Source organism: Pongo pygmaeus, chromosome 14 (assembly GCF_028885625.2).
Source record: "Pongo pygmaeus isolate AG05252 chromosome 14, NHGRI_mPonPyg2-v2.0_pri, whole genome shotgun sequence".
NCBI classification, from domain to species: Eukaryota; Metazoa; Chordata; class Mammalia; order Primates; family Hominidae; genus Pongo; species Pongo pygmaeus.
Genome location: NC_072387.2, coordinates 56,456,191 through 56,481,143, shown reverse-complemented (window position 1 = coordinate 56,481,143; position 24,953 = coordinate 56,456,191). Strand labels below are relative to the sequence as shown.

The 24,953-nt window shown below is 38.2% G+C and overlaps 1 protein-coding gene and 1 long non-coding RNA gene across 6 annotated transcripts in view; one reads left to right on the top strand and one right to left on the bottom strand.

The window, feature by feature from the left end:
* The window catches only part of SUCLA2 (succinate-CoA ligase ADP-forming subunit beta), a 68,402-nt gene extending 44,939 nt beyond the window's left edge, over window positions 1-23,463 (top strand). For 3 of the 5 annotated variants that reach the window (XM_054447336.2, XM_063650854.1, XM_063650856.1), the window contains 5 exons: window positions 2,000-2,161; window positions 2,275-2,417; window positions 6,949-7,069; window positions 7,524-7,612; window positions 13,028-13,814. In XM_054447336.2, the coding sequence (XP_054303311.1) occupies window positions 2,000-2,161; window positions 2,275-2,417; window positions 6,949-7,069; window positions 7,524-7,612; window positions 13,028-13,102 (590 nt within the window). In that variant the 3' untranslated portion in view covers window positions 13,103-13,814. Of the gene's footprint in view, window positions 1-1,999; window positions 2,162-2,274; window positions 2,418-6,948; window positions 7,070-7,523; window positions 7,613-13,027; window positions 13,815-19,693; window positions 22,559-23,294 lie in introns of those variants that run through there. The other 2 variants (XR_010123574.1, XM_063650853.1) reach the window with 2 other exon arrangements.
* On the bottom strand, window positions 163-10,469 carry LOC129011920 (uncharacterized). Its single transcript, XR_008493470.2, has 3 exons — window positions 10,409-10,469; window positions 8,285-8,422; window positions 163-711 (listed from the first exon to the last, which is right to left on the bottom strand). It is a non-coding gene; the product is annotated as an uncharacterized LOC129011920 (long non-coding RNA).
* Window positions 23,464-24,953: the final 1,490 nt, after the last annotated feature.

Sequence of the window (24,953 nt, the reverse complement as noted above, 5' to 3'; positions counted from 1 at the left end):
TTCTGCAAATGTCTTTATTCTGTCCTTCTTTTGAAGTATATTTTCACTGGATATAGAATCTTGGCTTGATATATTTTTCTTTCATCACTTTTTTCCTGTCCCATTCTCCTTTTCTTCCAGTTTCACATTAGACTTCTTGATATTGTCCAAGAGGTCACTGAGGTGCAGTTTCTTTTTTTTTTTTTTTTTTTTCTTCTGCAGATTGGAAAATTTCTCTTTGTCTTCAGGTTCACTGACCCATCACCAGTCTGCTGTTAAGTTCATCCGGTGAATTTTTTATTTCAGATATTATACTTTTTAGTTCTGGATTTTCCATTTTGTTCCCTTGTTTTATTCTCTGCTTAGATTACCTGTGTGTTCATTTATTATGACCATATTTTCTCTTAAATCCTTAAACATGTTTTAAAAAGTTTATAATAGTCTTCTGATTATTCTAAATTTGGGTTACTGTGGGTTTGGTTTCAGTTGACTGTTTTTTCTCTTTACCAGTGGTCACATTTCCCCATTTCATTACGGATCTAGTAAGTTTGACTCATATACTGTACATTTTGGGAGCTATGGTATAAAGACTGAATTCTATTATCTTCCTCTGAAACAATATTGACTTTTGGTATTAATGGTACTTAACTTAGCTGGGCTCCAAACTTTTTCTCCTGTGTTGGGCAGCAGCTGAAATTGCTCGCTTCTTTCAACCCTGTATCTTTTCAGGAGCTGCAAGGAGAATGTTATGGTTAGATTGGAGTGAGGAAGGGGTAGAGTACTGAAAGGTGAAGTCAGAGAGGTGACCTTTGTTAAGAGCCATTTTGGTAGAGTGCTGGAAGTAAAAGCCTGATTAGAGTGGGTGTAAGAGAGAATGGCAGGAAAAAAATTCGGTACAAGGAGTTTAAGCACAGGGGTTGGCAGTTAATAAGTATTTTAGGCTTTATGGATCACATATTGTTTTCGGTGCTGCTGTTTTGCTTCTTCTTCTCTTTCTTTTCCCCTTTTGTCTTCATAATCCTTTAAAAGTGTAAAATCCATTCTTAGCTTACAGGCCATTTGAAAACAGGCACAGGTTGGGCTCAGTTGCTCACACTTTTAATCTCAGCATTTTGAGAGGCTGAGGCGGGTGGATTACTTGAGGTCAGCAGTTCGAGACCAGCCTGGCCAACATGGCAAAACCCTATCTTTACTAAAACTACAAAAATTAGCTGGGTGTTGTGGTGCATACCTGTATTCCCAGCTACTCGGAAGGCTGAGGCATGAGAATTGCTTGAACCTGGGAGGTGGAGGTTGAAGTGAGCTGAGATCACGCCACTGCACTCTAGTCTGGATGTGAGAACGAGACCCTGTCTCAAAAAAATAAAAATAAAAACAGGCACAGGCCAAATCTGGCTATAGTTTTCTCACCCCTCTATTTCTTTTTTTTTCCCCAGAAACCCTTGTTCTGAGACCCCTCTTTTAACGATTAATTAGACAAATCTTCAAGGAGTTGCTATGTAGTAAAGAGTAAAGGGGAGATAGGAGTTAAAAGATTTTTTTTCTTTTTATTAAGGTGAGGAAATAAAACTGTTTTAGCAAGTAGGCAAGATTTAGCCAATAGAAAGGTAAGGTGGGGGAGGCAGATTTATAATGTAGGGGAGACGGAATTGCTGGAACATTATTTTTGAGTAGAGGAGAGGGGATGGGATATGGGGCCCAAGTGATGGGGTTAGCTAGGAACAAGGATAGTTAATTTTTGACAATTTTTAAATAATTTAAAATATTTTTGAGGTTTCTTTTTCTTTATGTAGTGCATAGCATGGATGTAGACCCAATAACTTTGATGGGGCAGTTTTAATTCCCAAATATTCTTTTTTAAAGAACAGTTTGAATTCATGGTGAACATAAATTGAAATATTTTCATTAAGTAACAAAATTAAAATGTGTCTTTTCCCTAAATGAAAGACCATTTGATTATTTGCTACTTTATTGTATGTGTCTTGAAATTAAGGTCATTTTTCTCTTTTTCCCTTCGAAGTATTGTGTATGGATGCAAAGATCAATTTTGACTCTAATTCAGCCTATCGCCAAAAGAAAATCTTTGATCTACAGGACTGGACCCAGGAAGATGAAAGGGACAAAGATGCTGCTAAGGCAAATCTCAACTACATTGGTCTCGATGGAAATATAGGCTGCCTAGGTACCATGTGTTTTTATGTTAGAATTGGATTCACTAAGTTTAATTTGGATTTACTAAGTTTAATTTATTTTCTCTATGTTTGTTGCTTATACAAATCATTTTCCCCTATATAGTAAATGGTGCTGGTTTGGCTATGGCCACAATGGATATAATAAAACTTCATGGAGGGACTCCAGCCAACTTCCTTGATGTTGGTGGTGGTGCTACAGTCCATCAAGTAACAGAAGCATTTAAGCTTATCACTTCAGATAAAAAGGTAAGGGCAGGGCTTGATATATTTTTGTGTCATGTAAATATATAAAATACATACATGTAAAAATGTATATTTTTATGTTTTAGAATTCATATATATGTCAATATATATTTTGAGTCTTTTTTTGCTATCATATCTTGAATATTTTTGCAATTCACCAAGAGACTCTTCTGAGACACTCATTTTAATGTTTTTGTAATCTGTCATTATAGATGTGCCATAATTTAGAACTATGTGTTTATTAATGATTATCAAAGTACAAGGGATGTGAAGTATCATAATTCAAAATACATATATATTATTAATCACTAGATATTTGTTAAGGAGTGTATCTATTGTGTGGCCAATGTAGATTTTGTAAGGCTTACAAAAAAGATAATAATCTCTGTAGAACTATTCTTACTGGATTTAGACTGAGAATTCTTCACTGATAGGGATCATATCTTACTAATTGTTGCTTCTCCTAGTGTCTGGTATAATGCCCAGTACATATGTAGGTCATTAATCAATATTTTTTATTGCTGATGCTGCTGACAATGTATATTTTTATTTGTGGTGTTAGACTGTAGAATTGTTTAAAATATAAATTTATTTCAATGCCTTTTCCTTTGAGCCTACAGCCTTATTTTCCATATTTATTAATTTTGCAAGGAGGATTAAACTAAAATGAGATGTAAAATGTGCATTATTTCCCTTGTTTAGTAATTACTAAAACAAACATTTTATTGGAATTATATTTCTATAGCTTCTTTTGACTTAAACTCAAGAAGCAGAGTATTAAAGACAATCTAATTATCTAACTGTTGAGTACTTACTACTAGAATTGAGTTGAGTACTTAAAACTAGAATTAGAATTCTAGTTGTTTATTTTTCTAAGCATGGCTTTTAGGGCCCAGGTGCAAGAATGGAGAAAAGTATATGAAGAGTTACAGTGTAGGGGACTGACATGATGGGCATCAGAGTTGGAAACAGAACGGGAACCCAGGGTGTCAATGTGGATAGCATTGAAGTGGCCATATATTTTGTGATGGTCACTATGCTTGGACTTGGAAATACATGGGCCCTTCTCTTGAGTTACTTATAGTTTTATTGGGGTGATCGACAGAAAGTAGTGCTGTGGAAGAACAGAAGACAGAGGCAACAACTGGGAGAATCAGGGTGGCCTTCACTGAATGGATGATACTTTGAGCTGTCTTGAAAATTAAATGAGGGCAAGAGGAAGAAAATGTACAAAGACATAGAATCCAGAGAGGGCCATTATGTTCATGGGGTGGTAAGATGCTTATGTGTAAGAATATGGCATTATTGGGATAAATGATAAGAGATAATGTTGGCAAATTGTGACCACATTTGTGAAGATCCCTATTATCTATAGTTAAGGAGTTTGGATTTTAACTCCCTACCCCAGCACATACACAAGAGAATTCATAATGAATAAATTCTCTTGTCATGGAAGAGATCCCTGACAAAGGCAGTATCAGTTAAGAATAAATTAGAGGCATTTCTGAGATAAGGTCATTAAATTCGTTGTTTTTCTTCTTTTCTGGGAGCCTCGTAGAAGGGTTGGTTAAGTTAACATTAGGACTTTGGGCTGGGGAGAATCATTGGGTGGTGATGCCTTTCATGCTGTCAGAGGCAAAGTCGAGGAACAGGTATTTCAGAATGAAAGTCAAGTTTGGATTGTGGTGACTATATCTAGTAGACAGTTGGTTGAAAAGATATTGTACTTCCTATAGTGGAGAAAAGTTGAAGTCTTAGGAGTTGATGAGGTGATCCGTGCAAGTGAGATGAGGAACCAAGAATGGAACCTGGCCCCTCCATTTTTGTTGAAGGGTTGAATAGAGAAGGAAAACCCAAATGAAAAACAGAGAACAAATGACAGAGATAGGAACAGATCAGGAGTGAGTGGTGACATCGAAGGACCAAGGTGAAGAGTTTTGAGAAGTAAGGCATTGGGAAACAATGTCAAATGTTGTAGGACTATTCAGACAGAGTAAGAACTGAAAGAGGTGAGTGGGAACCTTCGTAAGAGTAGTAGAAGAGATGGGGGCATAGGCCAGATTGTAATGGATTGATTTGACGAGAAATTGAGGGAATAGAGATATCCAGGAGAGATTACTCTTCCAGGACTTTTTTTTTTTTTTTTTTTTTTTTTACAAAGGCATGGAAGGGATGCAGTGCTATCAGTCAAAGGCAGTAGGACTGAGGAGAGTTTTGTAGTGTATGTTTTCTTGCTTGTTTAGAAGATCAAGAAGATGAGCTGTTTCTAGTTGGAGGAAGAGAAGAGATTTGAAAATACAGAGAGTGAATGTAGCTAGAGGGGTGAAGACCTGGAAGAAATACTATATAGTAAATAGATGGAGATAATTATCTGGCCAGGTTAGCTTTGGAAAGGTGGTTACTCCTTTCCTGAGGTGCCACTAAAGAAAGGAAGGTTGTATGCTAAAAGTTAGAGGGCTTGCGTGGGATAGAAGGCTTATGAAGAGAGTTAAAGATATGAGGCCGACTACTAAGTTGAGGATTGCTGATGAATCATTATTTTATTGCTCTTCAGGTTATGCTAGTGTTTCCAGTTTTGTTTTCAGTTTTTACTTTTTTACTTTTCCCTGAATAAGCTATGGCTGGAATCATCCAAAGATGCATTGTTTGAAGTAGGATGGCAGAGGAATAGGTATGACAGAATTGACCATTCAGGTGGCAGTGACACTGAATTGCTTAGCCATATGTCCCAGGTTCTATAGTAAAGAAAGTCAGTGCCATGGAGAGCTAATAGAATAGAAGATTAGAGAGGGATTGAGGGACAAGAGGCTTTTTTTGGGGGGTGGGGGTGGGGGACTAGAGGCTTTTAAGAGGAAAAGATTGTGTTTGATAGAGCTAGAGGAAAAAGGCATTAAAGTGAAAGGGGAAGGAGGTTGAGCAGAGAATGAGATTTATACATTTAATATTCTAGAGACACTCATTCTGGCCTAGTCCAGGATTTATCCATGGTAGTAATTCGTTTAAATTGACTACAGGTGAAAGTGGCTTGGTAGCGTAAAGATCCAAGAACTTTAAGGCTGGAGTGTTAGATGGTGCCTGGTGGTGAATATGGAAACTATCCAGAATGAGGTGAGAGGGAGAGAGATGAGAGATGCCAAAGGCTGCTATGAGTTCTAGTCTATTATGAATTCCAGAGCTTCATTTCTTAAAGGTCTGGGAATAATAGTGGTAAGGTAAAGAATGTATAGTATAGCTCAGTGTGTCTCACCCCTTTTCATGTCATGGCATTCACAGAAGATATTTCAATGGGGCCTTGGAGGTAGATGGAGTAGATTGCTTGTAGTCAGAGTCCACTGGCCCTGAGGCTCCTGCTGCTCCAGAACATTCCTAGCTGCCCCAAGAATTGAGGGGAACGATATTTTGGTGTATCTACAATGCATTTTAATCTCATTGTTTGAGAAGCCCTGGTATAGCTGAGTGAACTAAACTATTTTTTTTAAAAAAAGAGATTATTTGGAAAGGATAGGAGAACACTGATTCAGAACTATCATTGTGATGCTGAAAGAATGCTGACCAAAACAGGTCCTGAGATTTGGATGTGAAATGTAGCCAAGAGAGGGCCATACAGGAGAAGTTGGGTGATTCTTAGGGCCTGGTTTGTGTAAAAAGTTGATTACATTGATGGGGATTGTTTTGCAGTGAGCAGGTCTATGCACATGTACCCCCAGAGGCCAAGGGATCTGAGATGCCAAAGAAAGAGGCTGGCAAATCCAGTTCTCAGAAAGAAAATAAATTAATATAGGGACTTAGAAACAGAAGCTATGGCTTGGGTGGCTGCGAGATGGTGGATCCCCACACTAGCCCTCCAGAAATTATCCTTTATGTAGTGAGCTTTTTTTCTTGGTAACACTTGTGCAGCTGGTCACGTCTCAGACCCTCTTGTCAAACTTGTGACCATTGAGGAAGTTAGGTAAACATCTTTATGAGTTGTCATTTATGCTACAGGCATTGTTTCTTTATAAGGGTTATCTATGTTATAGGCAGTGTTTCTTGACCTTGCTGCAGAAGGCCTTGCTCTGCAGGAGTCAAACATTAGTCATTATGACAGTTTTGCTTCAAGATGGTGTTACTCTTGTCACACAACACGCCCTTTTCCTACAGGAATAGATGAGGAAATGATAGGTGACAAACACTAAATTGGAGATCTTGCACATGAGACTATCTTACAGTATGTTCTGGGGGTAGTCATGTTGGTGAATGGCCAAGTTTAACAAGAGAAAGTAAATGGAATTAGATGGTCTTGTTCATATGGGATATAGTAGAGAAGGAAATGTGAACTAGGTGTTGAAATTACCCAAGGAGGTGGAAATAAGTTCTGGTGGGCAGTGGACTACATAGACTTCAATAAAGAGAGCTAGAAGAGGGTATGGTGGTTTGGTCTGAAAATCTTTCTATCAAATTAATGTTTATCATGAAGCACATATACTAGTATTTTTTGGGGAAAAGAACTTAAATTTCTTTTAAATTTTAATCTATCAGAACACTTTATTCATAGGTACTGGCTATTCTGGTCAACATTTTTGGAGGAATCATGCGCTGTGATGTTATTGCACAGGGTATAGTCATGGCAGTAAAAGACTTGGAAATTAAAATACCTGTTGTGGTACGGTTACAAGGTGAGTGTAAAAGGTATCTTGCAATTGTTCCTAATTCTTTAAAAGTTCACATTTCCATGGAGTTCAGTTCGTTAAAAGATAGTTTTTAAATAGCTGTGTCTTTGAAAGCATTATACAATATGAAATTAAAACTATAGTTTTTAAAAAATTTTAACATTGGGGCAAAATGTTTATACTTTTGCTTGGTATAATTTGATACACTTTTTATTTGTTGTGATTTGTCTTGAATTCTGACTTGCCTGAATTACTAAGCAAGTCAGAATTATTGTAAGGCAAAATATTTTACAAGATAACCTGGGCTTTCACAGTGTTTTCTTTGGTTTAGAAGCGTTTATACTAAATGATGGAAGTCTCCTCTGTTGAGGTTTCATTCTTGTATCATGTTTTGGCAAACATTTTAAAATGCTTTTGTGTGTGTATTTAAAACATTTATATTTGCATAAATCATTTACAGGTACACGAGTCGATGATGCTAAGGCACTGATAGCGGACAGTGGACTTAAAATACTTGCTTGTGATGACTTGGATGAAGCTGCTAGAATGGTAAATTGGCCATGTTCATCTAAGGAGGATTTATAAACACAGATTCTAAAATGAACCTAATTATTAATACAGCTAATAATTTGTGTTTCAGCTAAATATTATGAGTGTAATGAATAGTTAAAGAAAACGATTATTCATGACTCTTGCTGAAAGATGTTAAGGCAGACTTTATTCAGAGGGACTGTTGGAATAAGCATAGAGACTACTGCGGTAGAGTTTTGCAGTAGGGGAGAAAGATTGGGCCCAACTCCAAACACAGCAAGGAAAAGTGGGAATTTATAACCAAGGAAGAGGGTGGGGGCAGTGGATGAAAAATTACTAAAAGGATACATTATGGGTAAGGGAGGATCCTGGCTCAACTGACTTAAGCAAGATTCTTGGTAAAATTGGACTATGCAGGGACAAATACAGAAGTCCAAAAGTTAGGGCCAAGTTGAGAAGAGAGTTCAGAGTACCCTTTGGGAGGCTGAGGCAGGAGGATTGCTTGAGTCCAGGGGTTTGAGACTAGCCTGGGCAACATAGGGAGACCCTATCTTCACACACACACGCACACACACATGCACGCATATATATGTATGTGTGTGTATCTATATATATATTCGATAAATATATATTGACAAAAACAAAAGAGAGTTTGGTCAAGGAGAGAATCTTTGTCAGAACGTCTTATACCTGTGATCATCTTAAACAATGGTCAGCTCCTGCCCACTCTTGTTTCTTGTTTTGTCTGTATTTTTACTTCCTCCCACAACTGTGATTGTTTTCAAGCAAATCCCAGACATTAATCATTTCATACATTTCATCATGCATCTGTAAAAGATAAAGGTGTTGATAATGGTATAAAAGAATTACTGTTATTTGTTTTAGGTGGGGTAATGGTATTATGGTTATGTTTTATAAAAAATAATACAGTCATTGTTGAAATTTGTGAGTTTCTCATATCTTTTGTTTAAATTCTTTGTTAGGATCAGAATAAGTCTCTGCATTGTAGTTGGTTAATATGTCACTAAGTTTCTTAATCTGTTGGTTTCCCCTTTTAAAAAGAAAAGTATTTTCTGTGGTTTATTTGTTGAAAAATCCAGGTTGATGGTCCTGTTAAGTTTCTCATAGTCTGGATTTTAATGGTTGCATCTTTAGGATGTCATTCATTTATTATGTTCTCTGCCCTCTCTATGTTCTCTGCCCTGTATATTTCCTGTAAACTGGGAGTTCAATCTGTAGGCTTGACCATATTCATATTTGATTTTGGGGAGCAGGGAACAAGAATGTTTCATAGTAGGTGTTGTTTAATTTCATCAAAACGTATACAATGTTAATCTTTTTGTGGTATTACTAGCCATTGACATCATAGCTTAGATCCAGTATTTTGTTTGTGTTGCAAAACGGTGCTATTGTAATTCTGTCATTCTTCACTTATTATATGTAATGCTTCTAAAAAGTAAAACTTCCACGTGTCAACCATTTGTTACCATGGAGTACATTTTGCATAGGAAAAGTAGGATAATTACCTGATTGTTTGCCTTTATTGACCAATTTTCAAAATAATGTTTGTTCTATTATGTCCAATAAAGGTGACCTAGGCTTTTTTTTGGGTTTTTTTTTTTTTGTATTTTGTTTACTTTTTGTTTTCAGGTGTGTGTGTGTGTGTATGTGTGTGTGTGCATACACATGTGTGTTCCACTGGCATACTGTTTTGAACTTATGACTTAAACATTTGATGTAGTTCAGTTCATATAAGTTGTGACAGAAATTGTCCAACCTTTGGTCTTTGGGAACCTCTCTTCAGGTTAACTGTTGCATCCTTCTGAGAAGCCCTCTATCTGGTATGATAAAATGTTTCAGGCTCATCTTTACATTTCTTGAGTCAGAACTTGAATGGGCCAAATGGTATTTAGAGAGCACAATTTGGGCCTTATGAGTATTCATAGATACTGGGTTGATTATTGTTTCTGAGCTTTTTAAGTGGCAAGTCTGAGAAAACGTGTTTTTTAAAGAGGTAATACTTGAGTTCATACTGATATTTTCAATGCAAGTCCAGGAGTATAGATTTTTTTTCTTATCTGACATCTGTTTGTGCCTTCGTTCATGCCATACTATCATAATTATTCATTTGCTTTGTCCCTTAGTACAGATATGACAATTTTATAATAAGAATACCAACAGTCTGATTACTGAAAGCAATTATATCTGCATTTCTTTCTGTCCTTTAGGGTATGTCCCACAACTTAGTGGATTTTAAAATTCATGTGAAATAATTCTCTGTGTGTTTTGTCTCAGCTCGATGTAGTTTCATTGTTTTTAAAGGGATTGCTTTTTTTAAAAAAAAAAAAACACAATCTTTTGTTTTTTATTTTATGTTTACATGATTCCAAAGTGGAAAGTATAGAACAAGGTATTATCAGGGAATCTAGCTTTTATATATTTCCCTCTTTCCTTCTTCCCCAACGGGCAACCTTTTTACCTTTTTTTTTGTTTTTTAAGAAAGTTTTGGTTTATCTTTCCACTTCTTAAAAACATAAGCTAATTGTATGTATATAACTATATGTATGTGTGCAGTAGTCCCCCCTTATCTGCAGGGAATGTGTTGCAAGACTGCCAGTGGGTACCTGAATCACAGATAGTTCCAAACCTGTATATACTGTGCTTCTTCCTATACATATATGCCTTTGATAAAGTTTATGTATTAGACATAGTAACAGATTAACAACAACTAATAATAAAGTAGAACAATTATAACAATATACTGTGATAAATGTGAATGTGGTCTCTCAAAATATCTTATTGTTCTATACTCACCATTGTGGTGATAATGAGATGATAAAATGCTTACTTGGTGAGATGAAGTGAGGTGAATGATGAAGGCATTGTGACATAGTATTAGGCTACTACTGACCTAATGATGTAACAGAAGGAGAATCATCTGCTTTGGTTCATCCTGGATCATTGAGCCATGATGTTGATGGTTGGGTGTCAAGAGCAGATAATGTTGATGACTAATGGAAGAGTAGTTTATACAGCGTGGATACGCTGGGCAAAGAGATGGTTCACATTCCACTTGGAGCAGGATGGTGCAAGATTTCATCACACTTCTCAGAACAACACACAGTTTAAAACTTAACGACTTTTTTATTTCTGGAATTTCTCATTTAAAATTTTTGGACCACAGTTGACTGCAGGTAACTGAAACTGTAGAAAGTGAAATTGGATAAGGGGGGGACTTTGTGTGTGTGTGTTTCCCTTTTCCCACTTTAGATTAATGGTAATCTATACTTTGTTTCTTTTACTTAATAATAATGTGTATCAGAGAACACTTCATAGTAGATACAGAGAGATGAGAATTTTTTGTCTTCCCTTCCATTCTGTTTATAGACATTTCACTGAACACTCGAACACTCTTTGGGCTCTGTAGCTTAATCAATAGTAGACTCTTGATTTTTTTTTTTTTTTTTTTGAGACTGAGTCTTGCTCTGTCACCTAGGCTGGGGTACAGTGGCGTGATCTCAGCTCACTGTAACCTTTGCCTCCTGGGTTTAAGCAGTTCTTGTGTCTCAGCCTTCTGAGTAGCTGAGACTACAGGTGTGTGCCACCACGCCCAGCTAATTTTTTTTTTTTTTTTTTTTAAGACAGAGTTTTGGTCTTGTTGCCCAGGCTGGAATGCAGTGGTGTGATCTCGGCTCACTGCAACCTCCATCTCCCAGGTTCAAGCGATCCTCCTGCCTCAGCCTCCCAAGTAGCTGGGATTACAGGCATGTACCACCATGCCTGGCTAATTATGTATTTTTAGTAGAGATGCGGTTTCACCATGTTGGTCAGGCTGGTCTTGAACTCCTGACTTTGTGATCCACCTGCCTCAGCCTCCCAAAGTGCTGGGATTCAGGTGTGAGCCACTGCGCCCAGCCTTGTATTTTTAGTAGAGATAGGGTTTTGCCATGTTGACCAGGCTGGTCTCGAACTCCAGACCTCATATGATCCGCCCACCTCGGCCTTCCAAAGTGCTGGGATTACAAGCATGAGCCCGCACACTTGGCCAGACTCTTGAATTTGCTGAGTTAATGTGATGTCATTTCATAAAAATAATAAAAGTCTTATGTCCGTCTTTGGGAAAGTACTTACTAGTAAATAAAATTTAACTCTAGTTTAGAGACAGAAGAATTTAAACTTAAACCTGAGTTAAAAATAAAGAATTTGAGCAAGGGAATAGTAGGAGAAAGTATTTCAGAAAGCCTGTTTTGACTTTGAGATGTGGGATATATTGAAGAGAAAAGAGGAGAGATAGTAGGAGTCCATCTAGTGTAATACTTAGATATGAGAAAAGGTGAAGGTAATAAATAGGTTATAACTTGTCTCTGAAAGTGCACTTTTTTGGAATGAAAGCTTGAATTAAGAAAAGCTTGGAGGACATGAAAAGAAGGAGAAGAACCAGTAGGACCTTGATCAAATAGATCATGAGAGGTAAAAGTGAACAGTTGATTTAAGTTATGACTACAGTGTTTTTATTGACTGGGAGATTATAGAAGTCATGACAATAATAATATTGAATGAGATGATGATGATATTAGCAGTTACTACTGTTTATTGAGTATTTACTGTGCATGCAATGCTAAGCTATTTTCTTCAAGGATTATCTCATTTAATATGAGTTTGGTGATAAAATTTCCATTTTTATAGATGAAGAAACAGGCTAGATAAGTTAACTTATTCAAGGTTATATATCATAAGCATCAGAGGGGGGATTTGAATCCAAGATATCTAACTTCAAAGCCTTTTCTTAACTAATTTACTGAGGAAGAGAGAAGCTGAGTTTGTTTTTTTGGTCTTAGACATGTCTAAATTTGTATGATGTTTTGTATGGTAACAGGTGGATATTTTTAGACAGATTGTAGAGGGAATTGGAACTCAGGTTAGCAATTGTTAACTTACTGACAAAAAATAAAATACTAACTACTAGACCCAAACTTCTATCCCAATATTTTAAGTTAAGATTGTATACTTATTTCAAAACAAATTTTTATTTAGACGTGCTTTGAGTTGTGGAGTATCCAACAAAGACACTCACTGTTTCTGTCTTTAAGATAAAATTTAGAATATTTTATATATATATATATACACACACACACACATATGCACACATTTTATACACACATATATAATCTTATGTAATACATATGTATAATCCTAGCAGGTGGTATAACATCTTAATCAGAAAGTATTTAATTGAAGTTTGGGCTATGAAGAGTGTCAGACTTGATTATCCTTTGAGAGTGTCATTTGCTTATAAGAATGTAATGTGATTTATAGTGATGTCAGAATAGCCCAGATGTTTTAAATGGAAAAAATTGAGTGTACATTAATTTTGCACTGACCTGTAGTTCTGAATTTACCTTTTTGTGAAAATTCTTCGTTCTTTTTTTTTAGGTTGTAAAGCTCTCTGAAATAGTGACCTTAGCGAAGCAAGCACATGTGGATGTGAAATTTCAGTTGCCAATATGATCTGAAAACCCACTGGATGGCTGAAGGTGTTAAATGTGCTATAATCATTAAGAATACTGTGTTCTGTGTTATTGTTCTTTTTCTTTTTAGTGTGTGGAGATTGTAATTGCCATCTAGGCACACAAACATTTAAAAGGATTTGGTCTGCATTTAATTGTACCATTCAGAATGGACTGTTTGTATGAAGCATGTATAATGCAGTTATCTTCTTTCTTTTGTCGCAGCCAGTCTTTTTTGCTTCTCCTACAAAACGTAACTTGCAATTTGCCAGTTTATTATTGTTGGATACAAAGTTCTTCATTGATAAGAGTCCTATAAATAAGATAAATATGAAGATACTTTATTCTTTAGTGTTAAAATACAGTATATCTAATAACTAGCCTCATTAGTAGAGCAGTATATTAAAACAATGTTTTATGTAAAAAGTGTTTATCTTCAGCACCAAATACATAATAAATGTATCAATCACTATTTATAAACAGAGCTTTCAAACACTCCTCAGAATATTCTTCTAAGAATTTTGATGAAGTAACTTTGTAATTATTTGAACATTGTTTTAATCATTAGGAAACACTGATTAACTGCAAGTCTTCATGATTCTGTCATATTAAGAAACACCTGTAGGTTTGTTTCAGATAAAGGCATATTTACCAAGGACTTGTAGACAAAATTAAGAATGTCAATTTAAATTAATAAAAATCTCCCAATGTGATTTGGGTTCATGGCTTTTGTTTGCTTGTTTTGAAGTAAACACAGTAGAAGTTGATGTGTTCATTATTGCAGTATAGAGGTCTAAGCACCAATTCGTAGATCATACACTTGCCATGACAGTGGTTTGTTTGTTTTTTTTTTGAGTCAGGGTCTCTGTCACTCAAGCTGGAGTGCAGTGGTATGATCATGCTCACTGCAACCTCTGCCTCCTGGGCTCAAGCAGTCCTCCCACCTGAGCCTCCTAAGTAGCAGGGACTACAGGCACACACCACCATATGTGGTTTTTTTGTTTTTTGTTTTGTTTTGTTTTTTTGGTAGAGACAGGGAATCACTATGTTGCTTAGGCTGGTCTCTTACTCCTGGGCTCAAGCAATCCTCCTGCCTTTGCCTCCCAAAATGTTGAGATTACATATATGAACTACTGTACCCAGCCAACCATACATATTATACAGCTACTTATAGATAGATAGTTCACTGGAAGTCTGCTATTTATGTGTATGCCATCTAGTATATCCTCTAAAGGAAACAGAGGGGAGAATTGAGTCCAAGATGTCTAAGTTCAAAGGCTTTTCTTAACTATTTTACTGGGGAAGAGAGAAGCTGAGTTTATTTTTTGGTCTTGGACATGTCTAAATTTGTATGATGTTTTTGTTTTGAGATGGAGTCTCGCTCTGTTGCCCAGGCTGGAGTGCCATTGCACGAGCTCAGCTCACTGCAAGCTCTGCCTCTGGGGTTCACACCATTCTCCTGCCTCAGCCTCCTGAGTAGCTGGGACTACAGGCGCCTGCCACCACGCCTGGCTCAATTTTTGTATTTTTAGTAGAGGCAGGGTTTCACCGAGTTAGCCAGGATGGTCTCGATCTCCTGACCTCGTGATCTGCCTGCCTCGGCCTCCCAAAGTCTGTATGATGTTTTATATGGTAACAGGTGGATATTTTTAGACAGATTGTAGTCACATTGTTCTTTTTGTCCATATATGTAAATATATGTGTGTGTGTATATATACATATTGACCTTTTGCTCACTGCATAAAACTTGGTAGTTAACTAATGCCATGGAAGGAAATGTTGACCAAGCAGTAGACTATTTAACCATACTGATGGATTTCAGAACTTCTACCTATTGTGATGTTCTTAAAGTGTGATCAGATGTATATACTATGAGAGGCAGCATAACGTAGTGATGATGAGCACAGACTTTGAAAGTAGACTGTCTGCTTTGAATCTGGATCCACTACTTACTAGCTATATGAGGGCTTCTTTTGTTTTTTGTTTTTTTGAGACAGGATCTCAGTCTGTCAACCAGGCTGGAGTGCAGTGGCACAATCATGACTCACTGCAGCTTCAATATCCTGGGTTCAAGTGATCATCCTGCTTCAGCCTCCTTTTGTAGCTGGGACTACATGTGCATGCCAACATGCCCAGCTAATTTATTTTTTATAGAGATGGGGTCCTGCTACATTGCCCAGGCTGTCATCAAGCAGTCTTTCTGCCTTAGAGTAAGTTTTAATGCTAGTGTCCCTCAGTTTACTTAGCTCTTTTCTTATCAGTGAAGTTTATTTAGTAAGGGAAGAGAACAAAAATGTGTGAGAGAATTTATATGTAGAAAACAAAATATGTATTTTTAGCCAAATATATATTTGGTAGTTTACATATATATGACATAGAGTATCAGAGCCATAAACCATTTAAAATTGTAGTCGGGCACAGTGGCTCACGCCTGTAATCCCAGCACTTTGGGAGGCCGAGGTGGGTGGATCACCTGAAGTCAGGAGTTTGAGACCAGCCTGGCCAACATGGTTAAACCCTGTCTCTACTAAAAATACAAAAATTAGCCAGACCTAGTGGCAGGCGCCTGTAATCCCAGTTATTCGGGAGGCTGAGAGAGGAGAATTGCTTGAACCTGGGAGGCAGGCGGAGGTTGAAGTGAGCCGAGATCACGCCACTGCACTCCAGCCTGGGCAACAAAGAGCAAAACTCCATCTTAAAAAAAAAAAAAAAAACTTGTGATAATTAAAAGTCCAGTCATTTAGTTTTTACTTTTTAAAGATTCATTCCAAAGAATACCAGCCAGTGATGAACTAAGATTGGCATTATTTGTATTATTTGTATTATTCAAGGTCTACTTAGGAGTTAAAAACAATGCTTGGTATATCAGAGGATATAATACAGATTATTGGTAATACTAGTGTTTTAGTTATCTATTCTTGCATAACAGATTACCCCAAACACTTAGTGAGTTTCAAGCAACAACATTTACTATCTCATTTATATCTCTTATCTATGGGTTTGGGATCAGTTTAGCTGGGATTAGTTCTGGTGCTGCAGTTATTCGAAGGTGTCACTGAGCCTGGACGACCTACTTCCAAGGTGGCTAACTTGTATGGCTGTTGGCCAGAGGCCTCAGTTTCTTACCATGTGGACCTATCCACAGGGCTGCTCGTGTCCTTGTGACATGGCAGCTGGCTCTTTGCTGCGTGCCCGCTGCCCCCCAAGCCACAGTGCCTTTGTGTTCTAGTCTCATTGTCACTTCTGCTGCACTGTTTATTAGAAAATCCAGCCCACAAAGGGGAGGGAAATTAAGCTCCACTTTTTGAAGGGAGAAGCATCAAAGATTTTGTTAACATTTTTCAAAACCATCACAATTCATGCTTGGAGACTGAAAGGACAAACAGTGGATGTTGAGTTAACTCAGAGTTTAGTAGCTGCTAGGACAGAGGTGGTACTTCGAATCTGCTAGGAGTTTGGAAGACTTCTGATGCTTGGAATGCAAAAAGAAGAGTGCATGGCTTCAAAGTGTTTCTTAAGTGGCTGAAGGGGAAAACTGTTAAAAAGTATTAGGGAAGGCAAGGGAAAAATATTTCAAGGACAGAGTCATCAATGGTGTCTAATGCAGCTCAGAAGTCAAGTATAGTAAGGACTAAAAAGTAACCAGTGGAATTGAAACTAACTAGCTTGGCAAGAATGGTTATGGAGAATGATTGTGGAGAATGGAGACTTGAAACAACCAGCTGGTAGCTACTTATACACCTTCACACCTCATTTCCTAAAACACATACAACCTTGAGTATTCTTTATGCAGTGCTGATACTTGCTTCCTTGTGGCCCTACCCGCTTCATATGAAAAAAAGCCTATTTTAACATTTGAGTTCTCTAAGGTATAGTTGAGTAGATACTAAACTACTATGGTTTGTACCAAGAGTATAACCAGTTTTGACTATTAACCTTGCAGTTGCGAAGCCTAGACTAAGCCAGCTTGATTCTGGCACTTGGTAGCAGATGCCCATGAAGGGGGAAAATAAGCAGGCAAAAATCAAAAAACAGAAACCAACTCTCAAAACTCCAGCAGAGGGCAATGAAGCTGTTAATATTTTGGTGAGTTGTTTCCATCTGGCAAAGAATTCTATTTAAAGGAGTTGCAAGGCCGGGCACAGTGGCTCACGCCTGTAATCCCAGCATTTTGGGAGGCCGAGGTGGGCAGATCACGAAGTCAGGAGATCGAGACCATCCTGGCCTAACACGGTGAAACCCGTGTTAGGTTTCTAAAAATACAAAAAATTAGCCAAGCGTGGTGGTGGGCACCTGTAGTCCCAGCTACTTGTGAGGCTGAGGCAGGAGATGGCGTGAACCCGGGAGGTGGAGGTTGCAGTGAGCCAAGATCGTGCCACTGTATTCCAGCCTGGGCGACAGAGCGAGACTCTGTCTCAAAAAAATAAAAAAATGAAAGAAGTTGCAAAATGATGGATGTAAATGTTGGATGGTGGGTCAAGGGTAGAGGTCTGTAGTTAGTCATGCTCTTTTGTCCTGTCAAAATGTAAAGGGTGAGGAAAGTCCTGTGGCTTTTAGATTTCTATAATTTAACGTATAGTGGTAAAAAAGATTTAGAGGTTTGCAGTATAAAATGAGGAAAAAAGTAGGCTAGGCGCAGTGGAGCACACCTGTAATCCCAGCACTTTGGGAGGCTGAGGCAGGTGGATCACCTGAGGTCAGGAGTTTAAGACCAGCCTGGCCAACATGGTGAAACCCCATCTCTACTAAAAATACAAAAACCAGGTGTGGTGGCGTAAAATAGGGGAGATTATCCTGGATTTCCCTGCAGGCCCAATCTAATCACATGAACCCTTAAAAGCAAAGAATAATCCACAGCTGGAGGCAACAATTCAATGCCCTGTTGCTGCCTCTGAGATGTAGGGTTTGTGTGCAAGGACTGGAGCGAGACTTTTAGCTGAGTGTGGCTGTTAGCTGACAGCGAGCAAGGATGTGGGGGTCTCAGTCCTACAAGTGCAAGGAGCTGGATTTTGCTAGCCATCTGAATGCATTCTGAGGTAGGTTCTTCTCACAGCCTCCTGATGAGAGCACAGCTCACTGACTCCGTGATTTTGGTTTTGTGAAATTAAGCAGAGAAACCAGCCAAGCCTATCCAGATGCCTGACCTACAGAACTGTGAGATAATACGTTTGTGTTGTTTTAGGCTGTGAAATTGCTGCTAATTTTTGATGGCAGAGACAGGAAATTTAATACACTACCATATTTATGCTTCTGTGCATAAGTTATAATAAGCCAGCTCTTAAACTGAGAGGAAAGATGAGTTTTTAAAAATAAGGGCCATTTTTTTAAAATTGGAAATTAAAATTCTCTAATGGACTGATTCTTTTATAAAAAACAGTTACTAGAAAAAAATTTTCAAAAAGCACAGAAAAGCCTCAATTCTTTTATTCATTTATTTTTGATTCTACAGGATAAAATTGCTCTTTCAAACTGCTGTAAAAGTTTCTAAATATTTTAAAATATCTGTTTATCGCTTGCAGATTTGTGATCTGTTTGTGGACTGGCATCAGTCCACAGATAACATTTTGAGTAGGACTGAAAAAAGCTCCATCACATCCAATTTGTGAAGATATAAACACAAATTGGAAGTAGGCTATAAACAAATGTCTAGGGATAGGAGACTCAGCATTGAGTAGTTGTGGTTAACATTATGGTACTTATAGCTATGTAAATCTGCAAAACAATTGCCATTAACTAAAGAAGTCATGACTGTTGGGTGCCCTAGAGTCTAGTCAGCAGTAATACAGTAACACAGAAATCACTAAGTTTAGCAAGTTGGGAGAAGTATTGAAAGGGCCAGGAGTGGCCTAAGCTTCCTGGTTCATTTGTTGACAATTGTATTAGTCCATTTTCACACTGCTAATAAAGACATACCTGAGACTGGGTAATTTATAGAGGAAAGAGTTTTAATGGACTCACGGTTCCACATGGATGGGGAGACCTCACAATCGTGGTGGAAGGCAAGAAGGAGCAAGTCATGTCTTACATGGATGGCAGCAAGCAAAGCGAGAGCTTGTGCAGGGAAACTCCCCCTTATAAAACCAGTGGCTCACGAGCTGTAATCCTAGCACTTTGGGAGGCCGATGCGGGCAGATCACCTGATTGTCAGGAGCTCAAGACCAGCCTGGCCAACATGGTGAAACCCTGTCTCTACTGAAAAAAAAATACAAAAATTAGCCAGGCATGGTGGTGTGTGCCTGTAATCCCAGCTACTCGGGAGGCTGAGGTAGGAGAATTGCTTGAACCCAGGAGGCAGAAGTTGCACTGAATGGAGATTGTGCCATTGCACTCCATCCTGGTGACAGAGCGAGACTGCATCTCAAAAAAAAAAAAACCAAAAAACCAAAAACCAAAAAACCATCAGCTCTCACAAGACTTATTCACTGTCATGAGAACAGGAAAGACCCACCTCTGTGATTCAATTACCTCCCACCAGATTCCTCCCACAACACATGGGAATTGTGGGAACTATAATTCAAGATGAGATTTGGGTGGGAACACAGTCAAACCATATCACCAACTAAACACTAACATCTATTAATGTCTTCAATAGGAGTTGATTGACCACCAGTTGAGACCCTGCAGTTCATCAGTTGAGAGTGACAATTCCAGAGTGACCAGCTGAGCATGTAATAAGAAGGAAACTGGAGAAAACCTCAACTACTTTATGATTATTCCTATGATTTGTTCTTAAAGCAGAGAAGCATCTTTTTATTTGTTTTTGATATCCTTGTTTGATGAAACTAGCATCGTTTTAGAAAAAAGATAATTGTTTTAGTAAAAATGACACATACTCATTGAAAAAATAAACCCCTTCAAAACTGGAATGATGCAAGAAAGTGCAGACAAGTAAAAATCACCTGCAGTGCCAGAACCCAGAATTAACTAATGTTAACAGTTTTGTAAACAATCTTCTGGTCATCTCTAAATATGAGCATATGTGGATAGATATGAATACACTTTTATATAAATAGGATCATATACATAATGTTCTATAATTTGCATTTCTTCAGTCAAATAAGGATCTTTCCATGGCATCAAATATAGGACTACGTAATTTTTAATAGCTGCACATACAAGAGAATGTGTATATCGTGGTTTATTTAACCTAGCTTTGCATTTATTGACATTTGGTTTATATGTCTTTAACATTATAAATAACAGGTGAACACTCTGGTGCATATGTCTTTCAGCACATGGGTAATTTCTCCTTAGGGTAAAAACCTGTAAGTGGAATAGCTGTGTAAAAGCATGAACCGCTTTCCAGAAAGTGTCTTTTGGTTACTCTTCCATTCATAATGCACAATAATATTTCCATACTTGATAACATTGTATTGCTAATTCCAATGGGCAAAAACCATGTCCTGTTTAATGTTGATTGAGCTTTCATCTGTTGACTGGGCATTTGTGGAAGTGTATGTGTGTGTGTGTTTGTGTGCGTCAGCGTGTGACTTCCTTTTCATGTTCTTTTTTTTTTTTTTGAGACGGAGTCTTGCTCTGTCGCCCAGGCTGGAGTGCAGTGGCGTGATCTCAGCTCACTGCAAGCTCCACCTCCCGGGTTCACGCCATTCTCCTGCCTCAGCCTCCTGAGTAGCTGGGACTACAGGCACCCACCACCACGCCCGGCTAATTTTTTGTATTTTTAGTAGAGACAGGGTTTCACCGTGTTAGCTAGGATGGTCTCAATATCCTGACCTCGTGATCTGCCCGCCTCGGCCTCCCAAAGTGCTGGGATTACAGGCGTGAGCCACCGCGCCCAGCCCTTTTCATGTTCTTTGACTGTTTTTCTATTGACTGTTCATTCTTCCTAGTATTAATAACTTTTTGTATATTTGAGATTAACCATTTTTGCCTATTATATATTTTATATATGTCATATGCCATTTTAAATATAATGAAATGTGTTAGTCTTTGTGGTTTCTAGTTTTCATGATATGTTTTGAAAGGCTTAATTGTTTTGTTATAAAGTCTGAACTTGAGTTATGAATGCAAATTTCCCCTCTCAAATGGCTAAGCTGTTTCCCAAACACCATTTACTTATCCCTTAGGGGATTTACTTTTCCCTATTTGATCTATTTCCCACCAATTTTAAAATGTCATCTTTATCATATACTAACTTCCTGTATGTTCTTGCGTGTATATGAAACTGGCACATACAGGGAGACTCTTCATTTAACTTTTACTTAAAGTAGGAGGTAGGAAAGAGATCTGTTGAAACCATGACAGAGAGTGCTGCAGATAAAGCATTGTTTTCTTCTTCAGTCATTCAGCTGTCAAAGTTATCCTTGCTTATTTGTAGAAAAATTGAACTTTCCATTTTCCTAACTTTCAACTTTCAATTGAATAACTCTAATCCTACTAGGAAAAAAATAAAAGCTATACTATTTGATGCCAGATGTATGACTGTCGGCTGATGAGGAAGAACTGGAAACAAATGACAGGTGATTCACTGCTTTATGTCTGGTGTGTCATGACTCTCTTGAAGGGGGGCAGTGTTGATCTGAATCTTTTTGTCTAATGCTTTTTCTTCCTCTGGGAGGGATGCTGAAGAGGGGCAGCTGAAGGAGCAGTCTTAAGCAAGTTGGTCATGGCTTTCTTAAATATTGTGATTCGATTGATATGGACCATTTTTTCAGTCTGTGAGAGAATTTTCATTATGGGCTAACTCGTAAAAAAACGTAGACTTAATTTGCCCAGGCTGTTGGTTCTCTTGTGTTTGGTATCATAAGTCAGTGTGAAACCATTGGCCTTTGTGGAAGCCTTGTGGAGACGACCGAACAGACTTGGAGCCATATCTAACTCCCCTGCCAGCATTCCTGATGTTCAGTGCTTGTTATTGCCCCTCTCCATGGCATTCTGCTCTGTGGTTATGTAAAAGGAAAGTAAATCACTAAGCCAAGGGAAAAATCAAACTGGGAGCTATGTCAGGCAAACCTGCCTCCCATTTTATTCCTAAATAACATAGCTACATACCTCCCTCACGATTTGCCACAAGGATCCTCGTCCACAAGGAAATTCCCTGTGGACAAAGGACAGACAGAACTCAAAGTCATCCCTCTGAGACTCACCTGAGACAAATGCATATCTGATTGCTTCCTTTGCCGTATTGTTTATGTAAAAATGCAGATTCACTGAGTCAGACTAAGTTGTGTATTGAGTGGAAGGCTGATCAGGACTCAAAAAAATGCACCCTTATGTCTTTTATCTACTTCTAACCTGGAAGCCCCCACGTTGAGTTGTCCTGCCTTACCTGACCGAACCAATGTGCATCTTACACATGTTGATTAATGTCTCATGTCTCCCTAAAATGTATAAAAGCAAGCTGTACCCCAGCCACCTTGGGCACATGTCGTCAGGGCCCCCTGAGTCTGTGTCACGGGTGCCTCCTTAATCTTGGCAAAAAAAAAAAACAACAAAAAAAAACTTACTAAATTGACTGAGACCCGTCTCAGATACTTTGGGTTAACAGTTAGGTTCTACCCTTTGATGCCTGTTTTGGTGTACTTGACTGTGTACTGAGACCAGTTGCTTCACTGAGCATTAATACCACAACAGGCAACGATTTTGTTTTGTGGTAGGGTACTTGGCCTAGTGCCCCTTTTGTAGATGTGTCATTGCTGAAAAGGCAGAACAGTAAGGGGATTTAAAAAATTTATACACTGTTACACATCGTCACTGAAATGCCAAATAATTTAGCTTTTGTTATTGTCACTCAGCCTGCTTGCTTGAGCAGGGTTTGGCAAGCCAGTAATTTAGGGGACTTGTGAGTGAAATACCATGTGAATAAAGCCCATTGTTTCCTTAGTTAGAAAAAGGCTTACAGGCTGTTTCTGAGGTGAGGAAGTTCCATTAACAAAACCAAACCAAGCCAAATAATCCAGTGTTTCTCAATTTAACCTATCAAATATCTGATATCTCTTTGAGAAATGGATACCCAGTGTCAATAATCCTATGAGGTTAATGGCAGTTAAACAATGGTTTGCTTAAACAGTAACTGGCAAATGCTATTGGGCAAAGCCTATTTATGGTGTAGGGGGTGCTTGCATCAGTTGATTGGCTATGCTGTATTCACGTGCTTTCTGAAATATCTGTGGCAGGGACAAAAGTTCCTATTTGGTGCTCACTTTGGACTTTTATTTTTGTTTCCTTTGCAGTTGCAAAGATCTTTTCTGTAGCCTCAGCTGATATAATCCAGTGGTTCTCAGATTTCAGTGTACGTAAATCTTTTGGATGCCTGTTAAGCATACAGATTCCTAGGCCCATACCCAGCTATTCTAATTCAGCTGGCCTGGCAACAGTCATGTTTAATAAATTTCTTAGGTGATTCTAATGCATGTGTTCCTTTGAAAAAAAATTGGATTGGGTCAGGATGTAGGAGAAAAGGAATTGATACTGTTTTATGCATGTGTTATGTACTAGATCTGGTTATGGCAGGATGCCTCATTTCAGTGGTTCCCTTCTAAACCTCAAATACCATGTCCACCTGTTCGAGACATAATATCCCTATGTTTGTGAGAACCTGTGCTTAGGGAACGATTCCTTCGGTTTGAAGCTTCTTATTGTCCTTTAAAATGCAGATACCCAGGAGGAGATATATTTTTATGGCTTAGCACAATGCTGCTCAAAGCGCCAGTTTCTGAAGCTATTTGTTCCTGACTTGCAACCAGGTAAGGATCTTTTGCCAGGATTTAAGTCAATTATGTCATGAAGCACACTATTTAGTTCATCTGAAATATATTTTTATCTTGGTAGCAAGGTAGCAAGACTTTTCCAATGCAGGAAGCTTCAGTGCTTTCATTTATATTCTGATGTAAGTTATCTTATTGCAGACTGGTAACAAACACTGTCTTCACAGACATTTGAGCCTTAGGTATGAATGGAGCAGCTTTGGGTGGAGGGATATCTCCATGACTGGGTGGGAAAAGGTCCAGAAAGACAACATTGGAGTCACCAAATACTAACTGTTCACTAGGCTTGTCTGTTATAAAAGTTGCCAAAATTCATGCTTGTGGTTTGACTGGATTTCTTTCCTCTGCTTTAGTATGCCCTTCAGTAGAAGTGCCAAAAAAAAAAGACAAACCCAGTTATATAGCCCAAAGAAGAGGATTAAGTTAGTTATCTGCAGCCTCTGGATTGACTGTGAAGTCTGTTTGAAAATGGGAGTGTTGGCCAGTAAAATGTTTCCCTAAAAAACTTGAAGCTGAGGCCGGGTGCGGTGGCTCACGCCTGTAATCCCAGCACTTTGGGAGGCTGAAGTGGGTGGATCACGAGGTCAGGAGATCGAGACCATCCTGGCCAACACGGTGAAACCCCGTCTCTATTAAAAATACAAAAAATTAGCCGGGCATGGTGGCGGGCGCCTGTAGTCCCAGCTACTCGGGAGGCTGAGGCAGGAGAATGGCGTGAACCCGGGAGGCGGAGCTTGCAGTGAGCCCAGATCGCGCCACTGCACTCCAGCCTGGGTAAAAGAGCGAGTCTCCGTCTCAAAAAAAAGAAAAAAAAAAAACAAACTTGAAGCTGAGTTTTTCTGAGGACTCTCATGAGCATTTTTGACCATCAATTTAGAAGAAATATTCTGATATTACTATTGCATTACCATTACTTTATCTATATTAAATTGCTTCATTTCTTAAATGGTTCAGTCTAAATGGGAAGACTTGATAATGAACAAATAATAACTAAAAGGATTAGAAAGATTCTATGATTCTGGAATTCTTTCAAGTACACAGTTATTTTAGAGATCCACTTCCAGTATTTATTCACTTCATTCAACAAATATTAAGTGCACACCTCCTATGTTCCACACAATGTAC